General features: G+C 41.4%; 1 protein-coding gene across 1 annotated transcript; it reads left to right on the top strand.

Moving 5' to 3' along the window:
* Positions 1–846: 846 nt before the first annotated feature.
* Positions 847–18,149, top strand: LOC109407674 (uncharacterized; the record flags this gene model as incomplete). Its single annotated transcript, XM_062856621.1, is given in 5 exon segments — positions 847–1,051; positions 9,034–9,805; positions 16,932–17,212; positions 17,274–17,420; positions 17,539–18,149. Coding segments are annotated over 5 exon segments (1,524 nt in total), but the record flags the coding sequence as incomplete, so codon positions are not given.
* Positions 18,150–20,126: the final 1,977 nt, after the last annotated feature.

The raw sequence follows: 20,126 nt of genomic DNA, 5'->3' as shown, positions 1-20,126 counted from the left end.
ATACGGTGGCTAGATTTTACTGTGCACATACCATAATTACATAAGACTGAGTAAGCATGAACTTTGTTTTTAATGATTCAAATGATCATTAGATCAGCTTGTAGATTGGTTGACCTATTTTTAAGGGAATTCCGTTGGATTCCCTCCCCCTCTAACTTAAGTGAGCTCACCTTTAACGCTCTTCAGTTTCCCCTTCACCCCTTCCCGTAAACTCTCCTTAAGACTAACCTTAAGTCTACCTGCCGGCCGATATTGAGTACATTCACCCTAAAACTAAAAAAAAACTGACACACTCAAATAAAAAAATAAGAAATAAAGATTACGATTTTATCGTGATTTGATCATATCCAAATACTTGATTTGGCAAAACTTTCCCTAATATGGCCATAATATTTCCTTAAAATTTAGAGATACATACTTCCAAGTAAATAACCTGATAATAATCATAAAATAATTTTTTTTTTTTATCTGTATTAACGAGATTTTTAGCCCTAGGCTAGTTCATCTCGGGACCCACGCTTTACTTCCCTTCCGAAGGAAGAACTCACATTTTGTGAGTTTGTCGGGAGTGGGATTCGATCCCAGGTCCAAATAAAATATTATTACTTGTTCTTTTTGAAAATAAAGTGAGGTAATGTTATACTTTCCCAAATTTAAAAGTCTATAACTTTGATCAAGAGATAGTACAATAGAATTGGAGAAGATTTCAACCAAAATCAACTATCATGCACCAAAATCCAGTTAAATTAGAAATGTGTTTTTTAGCAGAAAATGCTTTATGAATTTAAATCTAAACCATCTAAACAAATCTAACATTCTTTATTTCCTCACTTCGCCCACAGATCTCCCAACAATCGAGTCCGGGTGGCTCTGAGCGTGCTGATCCGGTTGCTGGTGCCCTTGACGCACGGTTTGGCGCGAGGATGGAACGGACTGCGCGGCTTCCGCCTACTGCAGCTGATGCGAAAGATACGCGAAAGCCGCGGCCTACTGACGACGCTTTTCGCCTTCGCCGCCAACACCGTCTCGATGAGCCTGTCCTCGGTTCAAGGTGAATTTGATTGGTGATGGTGATGCTTTGGCGGCGCTGCCATCGTCGCTAGCTACATGTGTATCATTTTGTAGATGTGTATCTAATTGAAGGTATGTTGCGCGAATGACGGTTGACGATGGTCAATAATTATTAGGAGAAACAATTGTGAACTACGCGGTGACTCTTTCGTTTGACACTGTCACGATATGAACGGGTTAAACTAAACGTTCTATTAGGTAATTTTTGCCCATCGGAAACAAGCGCTTCAGAATGCTACTAGAGAAATCGATATTGTACTAAATCTAAACAATATTGCTCTGTTGTCAGTGCCGCACCTGACTATGTCTGTAAACACTTGTTGCCATGTGCGCGGTAGAATGCAATGCATTTGGCGCAATTGAGTGAAGCAGCAATTTTCCTTTTGTCGATATGGCTTCTTCAATTGAGAATTATATACCTACCTACAATACGTACCCAACGCTGGCAAAACAAGCCACGTTCAGAATCAAAAGCAATTTTCACTCTTTACTCATCAGTGAAAATTGAAACGCGACTGGATATCGCATAACAAACGTGATTTGCGAGGAAGTTGATGTGATTTTTTAATAAATATTGGGAGAAGTTATCTTTTTGTATGTGCAATTCGAAGTTTGAAAAAGGAAATGAAGCTACAAAAGGGCATAAAAGCATTCGCAAATAGTTACTTTTTAAAAAGCTGTAGAACGTATATGGTCCCAAACCATTTGGGTAGGGGGACCTATTGTGGGCACTTGCTGCTATAACTCAGTCAATTTTGAATCAAGTCAATTGGTTCAAAATTGACTGAGTCATAGGCGTAGTCAGAGGGGGGCAGGGGAGCCCTGCCTTACAGGGAATTTCACTAGAGATTAACTAAAAAATACCATGAGTTGCTTGAAACATTGTACAAAACATTCTTTTGGTAGTCCATCCAAAGATTCCAACAATTATTGCAGACATGGATTCCTTCATATTTTTTTTTCGTACAGAAACTCTTACAGGAATTTGTTAAGAAATCTTTCCTGGGATTTCCAAAGGAATTCTTCATGGGATTACTTCCGGGGTATCTCATGGGATTTCTTTAGGAAATCCCCCAGGTTTTCCTTCAGGAATTCCTCCAAGGATTCACCCGGGAATTTCTTCTGTTTTTCTTTCAGGAACAACTCCAGGGATTATTTTAAAATTTCCTCCAAGGATTTCCCAAGGAACACTTTTTATTATTCCTTCAGGTGTTCCTATTAGAAAACTTTCAGGAACTCTTCCAGAAATTAAACCAGTATTTCCTCTAGGGACTGTTTAGGGATTTCGTTAGGAATGCCTCTAGCAACTGCTACCGGGATTCCTCCTGGGGTTTCTTCAGGAACTCCTGCAAGGATTCCTTCGAGAACTGCTACAGGGATTCCTCAAAGAGCTCCTCAACGAACTCTTCTTGAAATTCCTTCAAGATATTTCTAAGGATTCCATCTGCAATTTCCTCAGGAATTATTCCTGGGATCCTCCAGATATTCCTCCGTGAATTCTTCTGGCGACTCGTCCAGGAGTGTTTCTAGAGATTCCTCCGTTAATTCCTACAGGCATTCCACAAGGATATCCTCCAGGAATTCCTCCATGGATTTCTCCAAGGGCATAACTCGGGAATTCCTTCTGTGTTTCTTTCTGGAACAACTTCTTTTAAAAATTCCTCCAAAGAGCCTCCCAGGAACTCTTCTTATGATTCCTTCAGGAATTCCTCGCTGTATTCTTTGTTTAAGGAACTCCGTCAGGAATTTATTCAGAACTTTCCTCAGGGACTTTTTAGGGCTTCCATTAGGCTAGGGATTCCTCTTGAAATTGATTCCGGAATTCCTTCTGGAGTTTCTTCAGGAACTCTTCTAAGGCTTACTTTAGAATTTCTCAAAGGATTCCATCTGCGACTTCTTCACGAATTATTCCTGGTATTCCTCTACGAACTCCTTAAGAGATTCGTCCACTAATTTCTTCAGAAATTGCTCTAGAAGTTTTCCCAGGGATTTCTCTGGGAATTCCTGCAAGGATTCCTCTAGTATATCTTCCAGGGATCCCTCCCAGTATTCCTACAAGGTTTTGTTCAGAGAATCCTCCAAGAAATCCTCCAGGGTTTCCTCGATGTATTCCTTCAGGACTACCTCCAGGCATTCCTCCAGAGATCCCTCCAATAATTGCTTCCAGGATTCTTCCAAGAGCTCCATTAAGAATACCCAGGGCCGGATCTAAGGGGGGGCCAGGGGGGCCAGGGCCCCGGGCCCCCACATTTTAGGGGCCCCCACAAAAACCTTTTTTTGGTTGCTAACATTAACTTTTTCATTCATATTGCTCAAGTACTATTCCAAAATAAAGAAAAAAGTTATTACTCATCTCTCTGAAAGGCCCCCACATCCGTTCGGGCCCCGGGCCCCCACAATCCTTAATCCGGACCTGAGAATACCTACATAAATTCATCCAGGAAACCTTCAAGGGATTTTTCCAGAGACTCTAGAGAGATTCCTCCAAAGATTCCTCCAGGAATTACTTCAGGGAATCCTCCGAAAATTTCACCAGGAATTCTCCTAGACAATCTTCCTGGAAGTTTTCCGGGCATTCTTCCAGGGTTTCCTCCTTGGATGCTTACAGAGATTCCTCCAAGAATTCTTCCTGCGATACCTCCAGAAATTCATGCAGGCATTCCTCCAGCATTTCATCCAGGAATTTCTCCAGGGTCTCGTCGAAGAATTCCTCCAGGAATTTCTTCAGGGATTTGTCCAGGAATTTCATCAGGAATTAATCAAGGCATTCCATCATAAATTATGTCAGCAATTCATCCATGAGTTTCTCCAGGAAATTCTTCAAAAGTTCTTCCAGGATTGTCTCTAGGAATACATTCTAGAATTTTTTCAGGAATTCCTCTACGCATTCCTCCAGATTTTCCTCCAGGAATTGCTGCTGGAATTCCTCTGGGAATTCCCCTAAAAATTCTTCAGGGATTTTTCCTGGGATTTCTCAACGAATTTATCCAAGGATTCCCCCAGGGACTCCTTCAGATATTCCTTCGAGGATTTCTCCAGGATTTCCACCATAAATTTGTCTAGAAATTGTTGCAAGCATTCCTCCAAAGATTACTCCAAGAATTCCTTTAAGGAACTCCTCCAGGAAATTCTCCAGGAATTACCCCAAGAATTTCATCAGGAATTCCTCCAGCAATTTTTCTAGGAATTGATCCCGGAATTGCTCCTGAACATCTTTCCTGGCCATTATGTCAGCAATTTCTCTAGATTTTTTTTCCAGAAGATCTTCTGGGGATTTTCTCAGATTTTTTTTCAATGAAATTCTCCAGGAATACTTTCAGGAATTTTTCAGGGATTCCTCCAAACATTTTTCCAGGAATTTCCCCTGAAATTCCTTCATGAATTGCTTCAGGGATCCAGAGATTTCTCCTCGAATTTCTCCTCGGATTTTCCCAGGGATTCATCCAGAAGTTCCTCTGAGGATTCTTCCAGCAAATCCTCTAGGGATTTCTTCAGAAATTCTTTCAGGAAATTCTCCAGTTCCCTCTGGAGATCTTTTGAGGAATGCACCAGAAATGTCTACTATAGATTTCAATGGAAGTTTCCCCAGTAATTATTTCTGGAGATTCCTCCTGGAGTTCTCTCCGAGGATTCCTCCTACAGTCCTCTCTGTATATTGTTTTCAGAAGTTTCCTCTGTGGATTTATATGAAAGTTCCTCCAGGAATTTAGCCAGGACATCCCACTGGGGATTCTTCTAGGAGTGTTTCATTGGGGATTCATCTTGGAGTACCTTCTGGAAATTTCAATGGAAGTGCTTTCACGGAGTTCTTTAGGAGTTGCTCCTGAAGATTCAACCAGCAGATCCCACTGGGGATATCTCGATTATTTTTCGCTGGGGATTCCTCCAGGATCTGTCTCTATTGATTTCTCCTGGAGTTCCCTCTGGGGATTCCTCCAGCATATGTCTCTGGAAATTCCACTCGGAGTTCTTTCTGTGAATTCCCTCAGGAGTTTCCACTGAAATTTGCAGAGATTTTCTCCAGGAGTTTCCTTTGGGGATAACTCCAAGAGTTATCCTGGGCCTTCTTCAAGAAATTCCTTCTCGAGAATTTTATAGAAGTTCCTTCATAAATTTATCCAGAAGATCCCTTTGGAAATTCTTCTCGGAGCTTCATCTGGGGGATTCATCCTGGAATTCCTTCTTGCGTTTCAATTAAAGTACCTTCAAGAATTCCCTCTGGAGATTCCTCCAGGAGCTCCTTATGGGGATTTCAACAGAAGTTCCAGGACACTTTTCCAAAGATTCCCTATCTACAAGAATTCCCTTTAGAAATATATCCAAGAGATCCCTTTGAGAAGTTCTGCAGGAGATTCCTATGAAGATTTTAATGGAATTATCTGCATGGAATTTCTCCTAGAGTGCCCATTGGAGATTCCTCCATGAAAAACATCTGAGGATTCATCCAGGTGTATCCTATAAAGATTTTATTTCTCAAATTCTCGCTGGGAATTTTTAAAGAAATTTTCTCAGTGAATTCCTCCAGGAGTTTCTTCTGGGAATTCCTCTAGGAATTCCTACTGAAGATTTCAGTTTCTGCAGGGAATTTCGCCAGAGGTTCTTAATGGAAATTCTTTCAGAAAATACCTCTACGAATTCCACCAAAAAAATCTTTTCTAGAAGTTCTTCTAGGAATTCAATAAAAGGTTCTATAGGGATTTTTTTTTTCAAAAAATCTTTCGAAGATTTTCTCCAGGAGTTACCTCTGGGTATCCCTCCAGGATTTATGTCTAGGAATTCCTCCCGGAATTTCCTCTGGGGATTTCTCCATGGAATTTCTCCTCTGCAATTCCTTCTCTCGAATTCGTCCAGAAACCAATTGAAATTTTGTACACCGCTAGATACTATACGTGTCTCATCGCGTTCTAAAAATTGTGTCAATTGGTTCAGAATTAGCTGAGTTATAGCATAGTTATGTCTCTGGGAATTCTTCTCTCGGAGTTCTTTCTGTGAACTTCTCCAGGAGTTTCCTCTGAAAATTTGTAGAGAATTTCTCCAAGAGTTTCCTTTGGGGATTCTTTCTAGGAATTTTACCAGGTATTCCTCCAAGAGTTATCTTGGGTATTCTTTAAGAAATTCCTTCTAGAGAATTGCATAGAAGTTCCTTCATAAATTTATCCAGAAGATCCCTTTGGAAATTCTTCTAGAAGCTCCATCTGGGGGATTCATCCTGGAATTCCGTCTTGGGTTTCAATTAAAAAACCTTCGGGAATTCCCTCTGGAGATTCCTCCAGGAGCACCTTATGGGGATTTCAACAGAAGTTCCAGGACACTTTTCCAGAGATTCCCTATCTACAAGAATTCCCTTTAGAAATATATCCAAGAGATCTCTTTGAGAATTTCTGCAGGAGATTCCGCTGAAGATTTGAATGGAAGTATCTGCAGGGAATTTCTCCTAGAATGCCCATTGGGGATTCCTCCAGGAAAAACATCTGAGGATTCATCCAGGTGTATCCTATAAGGGATTTTATTTCACAAATTCCCGCTGGGGATTTCTTAAGAAATTTTCTCAGGGGATTCCTCCAGGAGTTTTTTTCTGGGAATTCCACCTGAAGATTTCAATGATAGTTTCTGCAGGGAATTTCGCCAGAGGTTCTCAATGGAAATTCTTTCAGAAAATACCTCTGCGGATTCCACCAAAAAAATCTTTTCAAGAAGTTTCTCTGAGGATTCAATAGAAGTTCCCATAGGGATTTTTTTCCAAAAAATATCTGGGGTTTTCTCCAGGAGTTACCTCTGGGGATCCCTCCAGGATTTATGTCTAGGAATTCCTCCCGGAATTCTCTCTGTGGATTTCTCCATGAGTACCCTCTGGAAATTCGCCCAGAAGTTCTTTCTGGAGGTTCATCCATGAGTTCCCTCAGCGGATTTCTCTAGAATTTCTACTGCGGAACTCTGAAAAAATAATCCAGAAGGATTCCTTAGAGGTATATCTGAACTTCTGGAAGATTACCATAGAAGCACTTTTGGAAAAATCTCCGGAAGGAACTCTTGAAGAAATTCTCAGAAGTAACCCATGGGATTCATCCGGGATTTCCCTTTGAGATTCTTACAGGAGTTCTCTTTGAAGAATCATTAAGGAGATCCTTGAGGTGATCCTTTTAGAAAATCCTCTAGGAATTGGAAGAGGAGATGTCAATTGAAGTTTATGCGGAGGATTTCTCTAGGACTTTCCTTTGGGGATTCCTCGAAGAATAGTTTTTCAGAAGTTTCTTCTGGGGGTTTCAACGGAAGCTCTTTCAGAAATTTATCCAGGGGCTCTCTTGAGGGATTCTTCACGAAGTTTCATCTGGGGATTTATCCTGAAGTTCAATCTAAGGGTTTCAATGAAAGAACCTTCAAGAATATCCCCCATGAGTTGCTCCTGGGTACTTTTTAAGAAGTTCCCTCCGAAGATCTCTTTTTTGATTTCAATGGAAATGCCCTCAGGTAATTTTCCCAGGCATAACTTCTGGGGACTTCTTCAAAATGTCCTTACAGGGGTTCTACCAAAGTTTCTTCATCCTTTGAGGATTTTTCTAGAAGTTACATCGGGAGATTCATCCTGGATTTCCATCTAGGGGTTTAAATGAAAGTGTCCTCAGTAAGATTTCCCAGGAGTTGCTGCTGGAGATTCTTCCAAAACTCCCCTCTAGCGATGAAATGCTGGAGTTCCAATAGGGGATTTCCCACCTAATTTCTTTAAAAGTTTCAATCTTTACGTAATTTCTCTAGGAGTTCCCTCTGGGCTTCTCGTTAGAAATACTTCCAGGAGAATCCTGTGGCAACTGCTCCTCAAGATTTCAGTGGAAATTTCTGCAAGGTTTTTCCAGCAGTTCCGTTTGGCAATTCCTCTAGCAAAATCCCCTAAAGGTTCTTCCGGGACTATTCTTTCAGGAGTTTCTTATAGGGATTTTAATGGAAGTCTCTATAGTCTATAAGCAACTATTTCCAGGAGTGTTATCTGGGGATAATTTCAGAATTTGTCTCTGGGAATGCCATCTGGAATTCCCTCTGGGGATTCCTCTTGGATTTCGCCCTTGGGATTCCTCCAGGAGTTTTTTTTCTGGGTATCCCTCTATGAGTCCCTTCTGAAGATTTCAATGGAAGTTTCTGCAGGTAATTTCGCCAGTGAATACCGGTAAGGATTCCTCCAGGAGTATTCTTTCAAGAGTTTCCTCTAATGATTTTAATTGATGTTCCTATAGTTTTTTTTATCCAAAGGTTCTCTCTGGGGACTCCTCCAGAATTACATCTGAGGATCACTTCAAGATTCGTGTCTATGTATTTCTCCTGGATTATCCTCTATGGAATTCTTCTTATAAGTTTTCCAATAACTTCACTTGAATTTCTGAATGAAATTTCCAATTTGTAGTTCAGTCATGTCTTTACGAAATTTTATTTAAAATCTCTTTAGCGTTAAAACTTCAACCAAAAATTCTGTTTTGATTCTGTGTATTGAAAGAGAATTGTTTTCAAATAAATACATTCGAAATACCGTATTGTACTTCAATGCAGAAATTGTGGATTTAGGATAAATACACTGCAATAGGCAAGTAACACTTGCAATCATGGAAAGGTCACCTGTGGAAGGTGTTAAAAATACAAAATCGATACTAGTTGAACAGAAATAGGCGGTTACACGTTATTCGTAACATCAGCTGAGGCAGCTGAAATCTAATTAGCTCACTATTACGTCCAACCAATGAACATAACAAACCACGAGTCTTTGCCATTATGTATGCTCTACCAACTTATTGCCAACACAGAACAAATCAAACGATGAACATTCTTACTGTACGCTTAGAATCGGAATGGTTCGGACGCCCGGAGTCCAGGACCCGTCACTGTGCAACATACCTTTGTTATCGTCAATCCGCGAATACGGAGATGAATCCTTTCCTCAACTGTCGTATCTCACGTGGTTCCTTATTCTACTTCTAGTCGCCCATCGGATTGACCCCCTGCTGCGGGTGATCAAGCTGCGAAAGGACTCCTCCCGGAATGCAATCGAGTCGGGAAAACAATCGTTGTCCACCGGTGGCAAGCTACGCCATGCGAAGGCCAATTTGCGCGAGCTTCCGGACAAGTGCGTGGAGTTGGTCGTGTTGGCCGAACCTCCAGCGGGTGTCCCAATTCGGGCGGATATTGTCCTGATTCACGGCCTGCACGGTTCGCTGGTTAACACCTGGAAGCAAGGTCTGTGGAATAGTGAAGGCAAGTTGGAGCATTTCGAACGCCCTCCGAAGCCCCCGATAAGGCCACCAAAGCGACAACGCCACTCGAGGTCGAACCTTTTCGTTCCACCTCACGTCTCCAAGAAGCCAAAGTTCGAAGAAGATGCCACCGAATGGAGCGACGAAGACGACGACGGGTACGACGAGGCCCGTTCAACGTCGTACAGATTTGCCAAACGAAGGTTCACCTACGAGTGTGGTGAACCGTACCGGATTCACTTTGCGGACGATATGGAGTACAGCTTTCCCACGTTCAGGCTGAGGATGGAGGAGGAAGGTGGTCCGAAAATTGCTCAAGGTTATACGGAAAATCGCCACCATGGGAAGCGGAAAATGAAGGTCAAGAAGGATGAGTCGTGGTCGGCCTGCTGGCCAGGAGATTGGTTACCACTGGACTGCCCGGGAGTGCGGGTGATTGCCATCAACTACACTACGGATCCGTACCTGTGGCGACCGGTGTGGATTACGAAGCGGAATCGGTGAGTTTTATATCAAGCTATTGATTGTGATTGTGTGTTTATTCTTTTAGTCCATAATTCAAGACCCTTTGTAAAGTGCACCATTTATATGTAATTTAGTTTTGTAACTTTTGCTCTAATGAGAATTGTTTTTACATATCTTAAATTGTCTTCTATTACTGGAGGAAATCAACGCCTTAATTCTGAAGGATCTGTACAACAAAAGTCATAGTTCTGTAGAATGCGAAATTCAAAAGTGTCTCCATTCTTGTTAATTTCTCCCAGAAACTTCAAATATTTTGAAGAATGTTACATGCATTCGTCGGTCCAGTCCAAGGGGGCCGGGAAAAAAATGTGTATATTTTATTCTATTTCATGCAAATGATACCAATTTACCAAATTACCCAAAACCCACAATTTGAGGAACAAATTTCATATAAAACGCCTTCAAAAGAAAAAAAAATTCGGCTGCCCCGCAATTTTATAGCAACGACTCAAATTTAATGTTCATGACATAATTGTTTACGAAATGTGAATGTTGAATAAAAAAAACCGTATCATTGATCGTCGAAAATCCCTCCCACAGTAGATTTCTGGCTACGTCACTGTACCCGAAAAAAAATTGGTTTCGTTCATTTATTTCTTTTTGTTTCTAAATTGTTTTATTGAGCCCCAGATGTTTTGACAAATCTCAAAGGGGGTCGCCACCTGAAAAAGGTTGGTAACCCCTGAACTATTTGTTCTAATGCCATGATCACAAATTGCATTATGAGTAAGTTATAATTGGTTTCATACCCCATTTTTTATCGAGTTATTCTTATTGCTGTAGGTTCAGATTCTTAAACAATGTCAATACTTTTTCTTAGGCATGACGAAGAAATTGTAGCCCCGCGCCCTTACATTTGTATATGCGGCTCTGGGGTTGTTCAAATTAACCTAGAGCTCAGAACCAGAGTCGTGTAAAGTAACTCAAGCTAACGCTTGTTCAAGGCAGTATCAACAAGTATTGATCCTTTCTTCCTGAAACACACGATGAAATACGAAGCTCTGACTGCTTGATTTTTTTTGTTCTACGTTTTACATTCATACGGCGTACAATCGCTATGCTTGTGTATGTTGCGTAACGCAATCTAAGTAACACGCATGCTCGGAGTTACGCCACCACAAGTTTTGGCTGTATAGAAGTTACTGTGACACAATGCTTGCGCAACCGTTACTCTTATATGACATGTGTTGCTTGGCATACTACTTAACGAATTGACCTTCAACCGGGCCCAACTCGATGACGGCCATCTAGCAGTGAGTGACATAATCTCCGCGTCGGAGCGACTGAAACGTGCGTTGGACTGCTCACGAGATTTGCAAAGAAGGAGCGTAGTGGGAGTTGCCATCGTATCAATGCGTTTGTCGGCATAGCCATTGCCGAGATGCTCAGATCTGCTAAGCAGATATGTTTGGACTAGAGAGTTTTCTCATGGGATGGATGCGGTAAAGTTCGATCATAATGCCGAAGGCTAGTAATTCGTCGGCGTATACCCAAGCCAATATGCTCGACACGACGTGTTCGACATCTAGAAAGCACAGAGAAACAGACGTCACACTCTCATCGCTTCCCATCGATCATCTTTTTAACGGTTGATTCAAATATTCAGTAGTAGGTCGATCGACCACTCGCGGCGCTGGCATCGTTTTTGCTCCTGTTTGACGTTTGCTCACTACCGCATATAGTGACGGCTCGACCAAAGACAGTACGTTTAGCATTGGGCGATTACGTTTTCGTGACGATGTTTTTAATGACATTTGCTCTATCCCCAGGGATGGGATCATTCATTTGCAATCAGTTACATTCACTCGCTGTTAACTTACTTCAGAAACATCGTAGCAAAAATCAATGTATGGAATACTTTTTCATTTTTGTTATAGCGCTGTTTGCAGATCAGAAGGAATTTCTCAGCTTATCTTGATGCATGGGAAATTCCTTGCCTGAATCGCTCAAGAAACCGGGTTTTCTTTGATCGCAGTACGCAGTTGCGAAGAAATGACAGTTCAAATGGCAGTCACCGAAGAAAGTTTCTGTCAGGTTTCTTGAGCGATTCCTGTCGAACTCAAAACTGCGCTTATATATTCTACCACAGGGGGGTAATGCGATGTGACAGGTATCATAGGTGGTAGCGTCATGGCGTCGAGTGCTGTCGTCCAGTAACTGGCATAACGTAGAACTTAACGGTCCGGCGAAGACGATGCTGGACTCCTCTGGACTTCTCTGGACTCCTCTGGACTCGAAATACATGGTCTGGTGGTGTACGTCGGACTTCTGGACAATACGAGGCATGGATTCTTCCAGACAAACTATTTGCTAAAAGCCCAGAATGCAACGGGACTCCAGATGAACTTCAGGTGGTCAATTATTTCACGAGGCCAGAATAAAAAAAGTGGTGAAGACTTCTGGTACAAAACATTTCGGGATTATTTTAACCCTAAAAGGGATACCTTCATGGCCTCAGTTTCGTCACCTCGCTGAGTGTGTTGCATCAAAGACGAGCTCTGAAAGGCGCCTGGGGTCCAATGGACCCCAGGTATCCCTTTTAGGGTTAATAATGACTACAAGCACTCTGATTGGGAAATTTCAGAAAATTCTTAGGGAGTTGTTCCAGGATTCCTCTGTGAATTCCTTCAGGGATTCGTCTAAAAATTCCTACATGGATTAGTCAAGGAATTCCTATATAAATTTCGCTAGAGATTCCGCTAGAAATTCCTCCAGGTATTCCCCTAGGTAAACCTCAAGCAATTCCTATAGAGATTCTACCAGGGGTTCATCCAGGAAATTCTCCAGGAATTCTTTTAGGGATTTGTCAACTAATTCCTCCAGGGATTCTTCCTGAAAGTTTGTAACCTACTCACTATCAGCAGCCTCGCGAGGGCATCAAAGTTGCTCTTAGTGTCCTGTCTGAAATGGAAGCATAGGTCATTTTCTTACCATGTGAAATACACTACACGCATAACACATCACAACAGAACACAAGATTGACTATCTGGAGGAGAGTGCCAACAACGAGCCAAATTTGCAAGCCTGCGTGGAGCACAACCATTCCATAATCCCGTATCAGTAACCCTCTTGCCAACATCTCCTCTCGAACTAGCCAAGTTCTCATTCTCTGCAAACAATTACTCTTACCAGCATCCGCTGAAGAGATATGAGATACCACCGCAGATCCGGACCTACACTATAGAGGTTGATTTGGAGCAAAACCAAAATCAGTTGTCGGTTAAGTGTAAAGCAGACCATATAGTTTGTGCGCTAAAGTGAAGAATAACAGAGTCTGACCGATAGTGAGGATTCCCAATTGATTTGTAGCCTGTAGGGCATACATTTTTGCATAGTGAGTGTGGTGATATTCGCTTGCTTAGGAGATGCCCCTACAGATTTTGTACATGCGAATTACTGAGTTTATGATGGAGTAGACAGTGGAGTGCATAGAGATCGGCCTTTCTTTTATTGCCTAAGATGCCATACCAGTCTTGATCGAGTCCCGCGATGGTTGCTCGATGTGCCAGCGATGGAGTGAACTGGCCCTGCGCTGGTGTACCGTTTGTCCGGGCCGGCCCATCGTCCAGCAGTCGCCGTGGGATACACCGGGACACACTGGCGACCATACACATTTAACAAGTACCTAGGTTAAGCTACAACTAGTAATGTAAGTACTAAAATACATTTTTATTGCATGTGAAATTTATGCTTCTATTGAATTATGGTTGACCCCGAATAATTTACTTTGTCGATGGTTCCACTATTTCGAACCAATGGTATAGGCTGGTTTGGGTACGTGGGTATTGGGACCAGTACCTCCAGCATCATCTTTCTACCTATTTTGTCCTCCGTCTCATGCGAACCTTTCCCAGGAGAGGTGACAAGTTCTCCAGTGATTCTTCAAGAAAACCCTCCACAAATACCTCTAGGGATTTCTCTAGAAATTTCTCTAGGAGTTCCTTAGAAGATAGCTCAAGGAATTTCTCTAGAGATTTCTCAAGAAATTCTCTCAGGTATGTCTACTGCAATTCCTTCATAAGCTCCTCCAGGCATTCCTGCAGGAGTTCCTCTAGGGATTGCTCTTGGAATTCCTCCACGAATTCTTTTAGGAATTCCTCCAGGAATTCTTTCAGAAATACCTCCAGGCATTCCTACAGGGATTTCTTTAGGTATTTCTCCAGGGATTCATCCAGCCATTAATTGTGGGACTCCTCCACGAATGCTTTTGAGAATTCCACCAGGAATTACCCCAGGAATTCCTGCAGATATTAACACAGGAATTCCTGTAGAATTTACCTCAGGAATTCTGGATTTCATCCAGGCATTTCCTGCAGGATTGCCACCAAGAATACCACCAGGAATCACCCTAAGAATTGATCCAGGAATTGATCCAGAAAATCCTCCAGGGATTCCTTTTTGAAATTCTTTCAAGAATTTCTTCAGTAATTCCTTCAGGATTTTGTCCGGGAATTCTTCCAGGGTTTCCTTTGGAAGTTTTTCCAGAAATTTCTCCTCCAGGTATTGCTCCAAGGATTCCTCCAAAGATTTCACCAGGAATTGGTTCATGGGATCCCTCCAGGAATCCCACCAGCATTTCCTCCACGAATTCCTTCAGGAATTGGTCCAGGTATTTACCAGAAATTCCTTCTGGGTTTCTTCTAAAGATTCTGTCAGAGATTCCTCCAGGAATTCTTTCGATAATTCCTCCAATAATTCATCCAGATGTTCTTCTACGATTTTTAAATGGAATTTCTCCAGACATTCCTCTGGAAATTGCTAATGGAATTTCTGCAGGGATTCCTCCAGGAGTTCTTCTGGAGATTCCTCAAGGATTCCTCGAGGAATTCCTCCAGGTATTTCTTTAGAGATACCTCATGAAATTCCTGTAGACATTCCACTAGGGATTCCTCGAGGAATGTCTCCAGAAATTCATTAAAGGATTTCTCCAGGGATTCTACCTGAAAGTTTTCCAACGATTCTTCAAGAAAATCTTCCAGAAATTCCTCCAGGAGATTCTCTGAAGATTTATCGAGGAATTTCTATAGATATTCCTCAACGAATTCGCACAGACATGTCTCCAGGCATTCCTTCAGGAGCTTCGCTAGGGAATCCTCTAGGGATCGCTCTAGGAATTCCTCCAGGAATTCTTTTAGGAATACCTCCATGCATTCCTCCAGGAGATCCTCCAGGGATTTTCATAGTGATTCCTCCAGGGATTCATCCAGGCATGTCTTCAGCATTTGATTCTGGGACTCCTCCAAGAATACCTTTAAGAATTCCACCAGGAATTACCCCAGGAACTCCTGCAGAAATTACCTCAGGAATTCTTGCAGAAATTAAGGCAGTAATTCGTTCAGAAATTAGAACGGCAATTTATACAAGAAATCATCCTCCCGGAGTATAAAAACGCATTATTCCAAGAATCCAGAGATTCCTCCAGGAATTGGTTAAAGGGATTCCTCCAGTAATGATTACTGAAAATTTTCTTACAGATCTTCTGAGAAATATTTTGATTAAACTTTAGAAGAAACCTTTGGTAAAGCCATGAGAAAATTCACTCCGGGCGATGAAACTTTTCGTGAAAGTAGTTTCTTCTCCGTATCCACTGGTGCATTCTCCGTGTTTCCCTTGTCTAGTGCTAAATTTCATTCAGTCTCTGGCAGCGTCTGGCTGAAGACAGTATCCGCGTCTTAAAAAAAAGGAAAAAAATCCCCGAAAATTGGAAAAATAGTTTGTTTGAGGATTCATGAAATCCCGTGAAACCCTGTTAAAAAATTTCTGGTAAAATCAATTGAAGTAATCGTCAAAAAATTGTAAAATAGTTCGTTTGAGGTTTCCTGAGATCTCGTGAAACTCAATTAAGTACAAAACAATCAAAGATCAAAAAATACTGTAACATTTCATACATAATTTATGTCATGAATCTGAATGTGTTCGTATTTATACTAGTATATGAGAAATAGATTTCGGATAATTTGTGGGTAATAAGACTTATATTGAAATTCCTAAAAAAAACACACGAATAAAAATTACTATAAGAAATAAAATAACAAAATCGAAGAAAATTGATTTTTTTCGAAACACTAAAATACAACTTTAAAAAAAACTTAAAAAAAGAATAACCACAAACTTAAGCAAATTAACAATGTCTAATGGGACACGTTCAGATTAGTACTAGATTTGTAGTAATGAGCTGAATTTTAGTATGGTGAGAAGGTCAGTTCTCCGTTTTTGCAATGAAATGCTGCAAAAAGCGTGGGTATTATGATTCCTTGAATAATTTGATGCTGTCTGAACAAAACTTTGAATAACTATGTTGTTTATGTTGCAAGAAATGGAGTAAACAACAACACAGTTACCCAAAGTTTTGCTCAAGCAGCATCAAATTAGGCAAGGAACCATAATACCCACGCTTTTTGCACCTTTTTATTGCAGAAACGGAGAATTGACCTTCTCACCATACTAAAATTTAGCTCATTACTACAAATCTAGTATGTACTTCGCCGATCTGTCCTATTGTCGTGGGGCGCCAACCGGATCCTCGCCAAGGGCGCCATGGGACCACACTACGGCTCTGTAGGTGATATGATCCACTAGTTATCTGAAAATACACGACACGGTCTTCATCCCGATTATGATTTATTTGATCGCGATAGTAAGGGTAATGCACATACGTCAACGTTTGTTCTATATCAAACGTGTCACCGCATTGGTCGTTTACACTACCATGAAAACCGAATTTCCCACGAAAGTTATCGCGCGCTTCTGATTTCGCATTCAATATTCGCATCCCCATCCCTCTACAGAGAAAACCGACCGACTCACGAAAATAGTCGCGCATTTCTCACAGTATTAGACTGGCCAAAACAGGCGCCAGTACCCTACGGTATATAACTCTGTACAAAAATTCGAATCAATTGGTATGAAATTGACTTAGTTAACCCTTATGTGGCCGACAGGGTACCCGGGTACCCAGTGCCCATTCAAAAAGCACGGTGTTGAAAAATTTTGTCGGGCACATAACGGTTGAAGCGGAAAGTGCCCAAAATAGGTACACCTGCCCAAATGGTACAAGACCCGGACTTTGATTTCAATAGATTCCGTTTTTCTTTGCAACAGTTCCAACCTGGTAGATCGATCGCGTGAAATGGCCGACATGCTCATCGCCAAAGGAGTAGGCAAGGGGCACCCAATCGTGTGGGTGGGCCACTCGAAGGGAGGAATATTCATCAAGCAGATCATTGTCGACGCGTGGGAAACTGGTCGCCCGGCAGCTGAACCCCTATGGCGCTCGTCCCGTGGTACGTTCTTCTACTCCGTTCCGCATCGAGGATCTCCGCTGGCGGACTTCAATCTTCCCCTGTTGAGACAATCGGTCGAACTAACGGAGATACAGAAAAGTAAGTTGCGGTCATCGATCGTTCCAGCAAATTCACCAGCTAATCAATTTGACCTTTGCAGACTGTCCTAGCATCCTAGAACTACATCGTCGGTTTGTAGCGCTATACCAGGGCGGCCACCTCAAGATCGACGTTTTCAGCTTCGTCGAAACGGCATTGACACTGATGTCGGTGCTGTACCTTCGTATCGTTGGAATTGATTCGGCCGGTAAGTAGTTGCTCGCACGTGCTGGAAATTGTACCTGCCTGCGCAGTAGCTTCACGCTTCGATTGTTTCTTCTCTTTCTCGATTCTTCCATGCGCCATGGTGGCTTCTATTGCGACAGATCCCGGCATTGGCGATGTATGCGGCGTACACCTTGACCATCGGGAAATTTGTAAACCTCGCAGCCGCAACTGCATTCTCTACACCCAGCTGGTCAAAATGATCAACAAGGTGAGCTGAAGCTGATGGCGCGCGCCCACCCACCGACACCATGCGTGATTATATTTGTTCTAAAATATTTTCTATACTTGTTCTTAAACTGATTGAAGTACGTTTTTGTTATAGTGATGTGTTTTAATTTGAAAATGTCGAATAGTTAGCATACGTAAGTAAATACGATTAAACTCGGCATAGCTTAGCGAGCCGATTTGAGAAAGAAGCAATAATTCAATAGAAAACAGTATCGTCTCTCAAGGAAGGTGTTACAATCGCTACCTGAGACTGTACTTTCAGATTGTTACAAAAAAAAAAAAAAAAGAAGAATATAACAACAGAACGTAGAAACAGATGAAAATAAACTATTCAGTGAATGAAGTAAAACCGGAACCAGCTCCACCTACATGTATCGAGCCGCGATTTGTAGTGATAGTCATTAGTTTACTCATAGCGTGACCAATATTGTTAAACCGTGTAAGCCATGTGATAAATAGAGATTAGCCATTTCAAATTCAACGGACCAGGGTTAAGATTTTAAAATGAATTTCCATGAGATATCACTGTCCCTCCTCTGTTGACTAAGTATAACTATGATGATTAACCTGGGCTTGTTAGGACAATATCTGTAAGTAAAAAGAAAATCGTGTTAAGTACTGTTCCTTTGAATTCCACTAAGAATTTGCATCCTTGACTCGAGTCAAGTACAAGACACTGAAGACGACCTTGCACACTGGGTTAATGCCACTGAATTATTGCCTAATTATAACATCCTCGGCTGAATAACCACGAACCAGATTTACGAGGAAAGATGGATTCAGCACCTTCAAATGATTTTTTAGACAAATATGGTCTTCTACGAAATTCTTTATTGTGAATGTAAACGTCAACAAAGCGTCCTTAATACGGCTTGATGCTGAGTTACTGTGTTGTACATATGGACGGAAGCTTCTATGCAAGCCCTATACCAATGAATCTGGCGAACTTAATCAGCTTGTACATGCTGTGCGATCAGCTTCTATGCCACCTAGTCATAGCTGTTTTCTCGGCTCTTATGTAACCACTAACTGAATAACGTCTTGAGAAGGCGCTTTTTCAGCCTTTTCGCAGTTGTTAAATAATAGTTTTACGGCATCCCCAAATTGAACGATTAAATATAATTAGGTTTATGGATACCGTGACGCAATACATGTGGAACTGGAATTATCACTTTTACAATTGAATAACGCCGCTACTTGGAATCGAACTCCCGATCTCCGTATCCACTGGTCCCGATGATGTCCTCGCTGCCACACTGCTATATATAAATAACATAGAAAACAGCCCGTTTTGTTTTACTCCAGACAAAGCTTCATAATTGTGCCACAAGAAACCTTACCCAACTTTATCTTGCTGTAAAAGCTTGTGAAACGTCAAACGCAATCATGTTTACATTGAACAAGCTGTGTGGTTGCGCCAACAGATTCTTCTTCACAGCTTCTAGCTGAAAGAGTGTTCTTTAAACGGCTACGAAGCGCTGTTGTTTTATGTTTTGGCAACATTACAAAACGTACTGTATAAAAGCAGCTGTTGTAGTGGCTGGGACTCTTACTCGATTTGCACATCTTCCGGCAAATCTTCCGGCAAATCTTCCGGCATTGAATTAAAGTGCAATAAAAGCAACCCAAACAATTTCACAGCACATACATGGATAGCTGTAAAGAATTTGTGTAGTAGCTATATATCCCGCTTGAAGTTTGTTTTGACAATAATGTTTACATCCGACAAGCCGTGTTGGTAAACCAACAGTTTCTTTATTACAGCTTCTAGCCGTAAATAAATCGCATAACTGCCTTTAAAGCGCTGCTGGTTTGGGGATTTGTAAGTATAATGAATTGTACTGTATAGTAGCAGCTGTTTTGTTAGTGGGGACTCCTATTCGATGTGTTCAAGTTTTCACATCTTCCGGGAAATCTCCCGGAGTTGGAATAGGGTGGAGTAAAGGCAGCCCCAGTGACAAGCAATGGATTTCTGAAAACCGAGTTCGGTAGCTGTATGGTGCTTGTTTTGCAGTCGTGTATTAGCTTATGATTTATATTTGACTAGCTTTCCTTCTATTCAGCGTTGACTGCTTTTACTCGATGGTTACACAACAGAAAGCAAATGACTGAAGCTTATAGCGCTGAAAATGTTAGTTGGGTAATCAACTAAGATTACTAAACCTATTTGAAGACTGATATTTTTTATACTTTGAAATTTCCATCTTGAAATCTACAGCTGTTACCGTAATTATATTCGATATAAGCTATAACATCACATATCCAACTATTATCAATAATGACCCCTTGGAAATGTACGAATCATTCCAAAATTCTTTTGGGATATTCCAGACCTAAAACAAGTTCACTCTGAAGAACAGAACTTCATGTTTACACACCTAACAGTTGTCATAACATATTACAGAGTAGCGATACATAATTAGCGTTACCGAACCTACTGGAAGGCTAATAGCTATGA

This window comes from Aedes albopictus, chromosome 3 (assembly GCF_035046485.1).
Source record: "Aedes albopictus strain Foshan chromosome 3, AalbF5, whole genome shotgun sequence".
In the NCBI taxonomy this organism is placed as follows: domain Eukaryota; kingdom Metazoa; phylum Arthropoda; class Insecta; order Diptera; family Culicidae; genus Aedes; species Aedes albopictus.
This window is presented reverse-complemented; position numbering and strand designations above follow the sequence as displayed.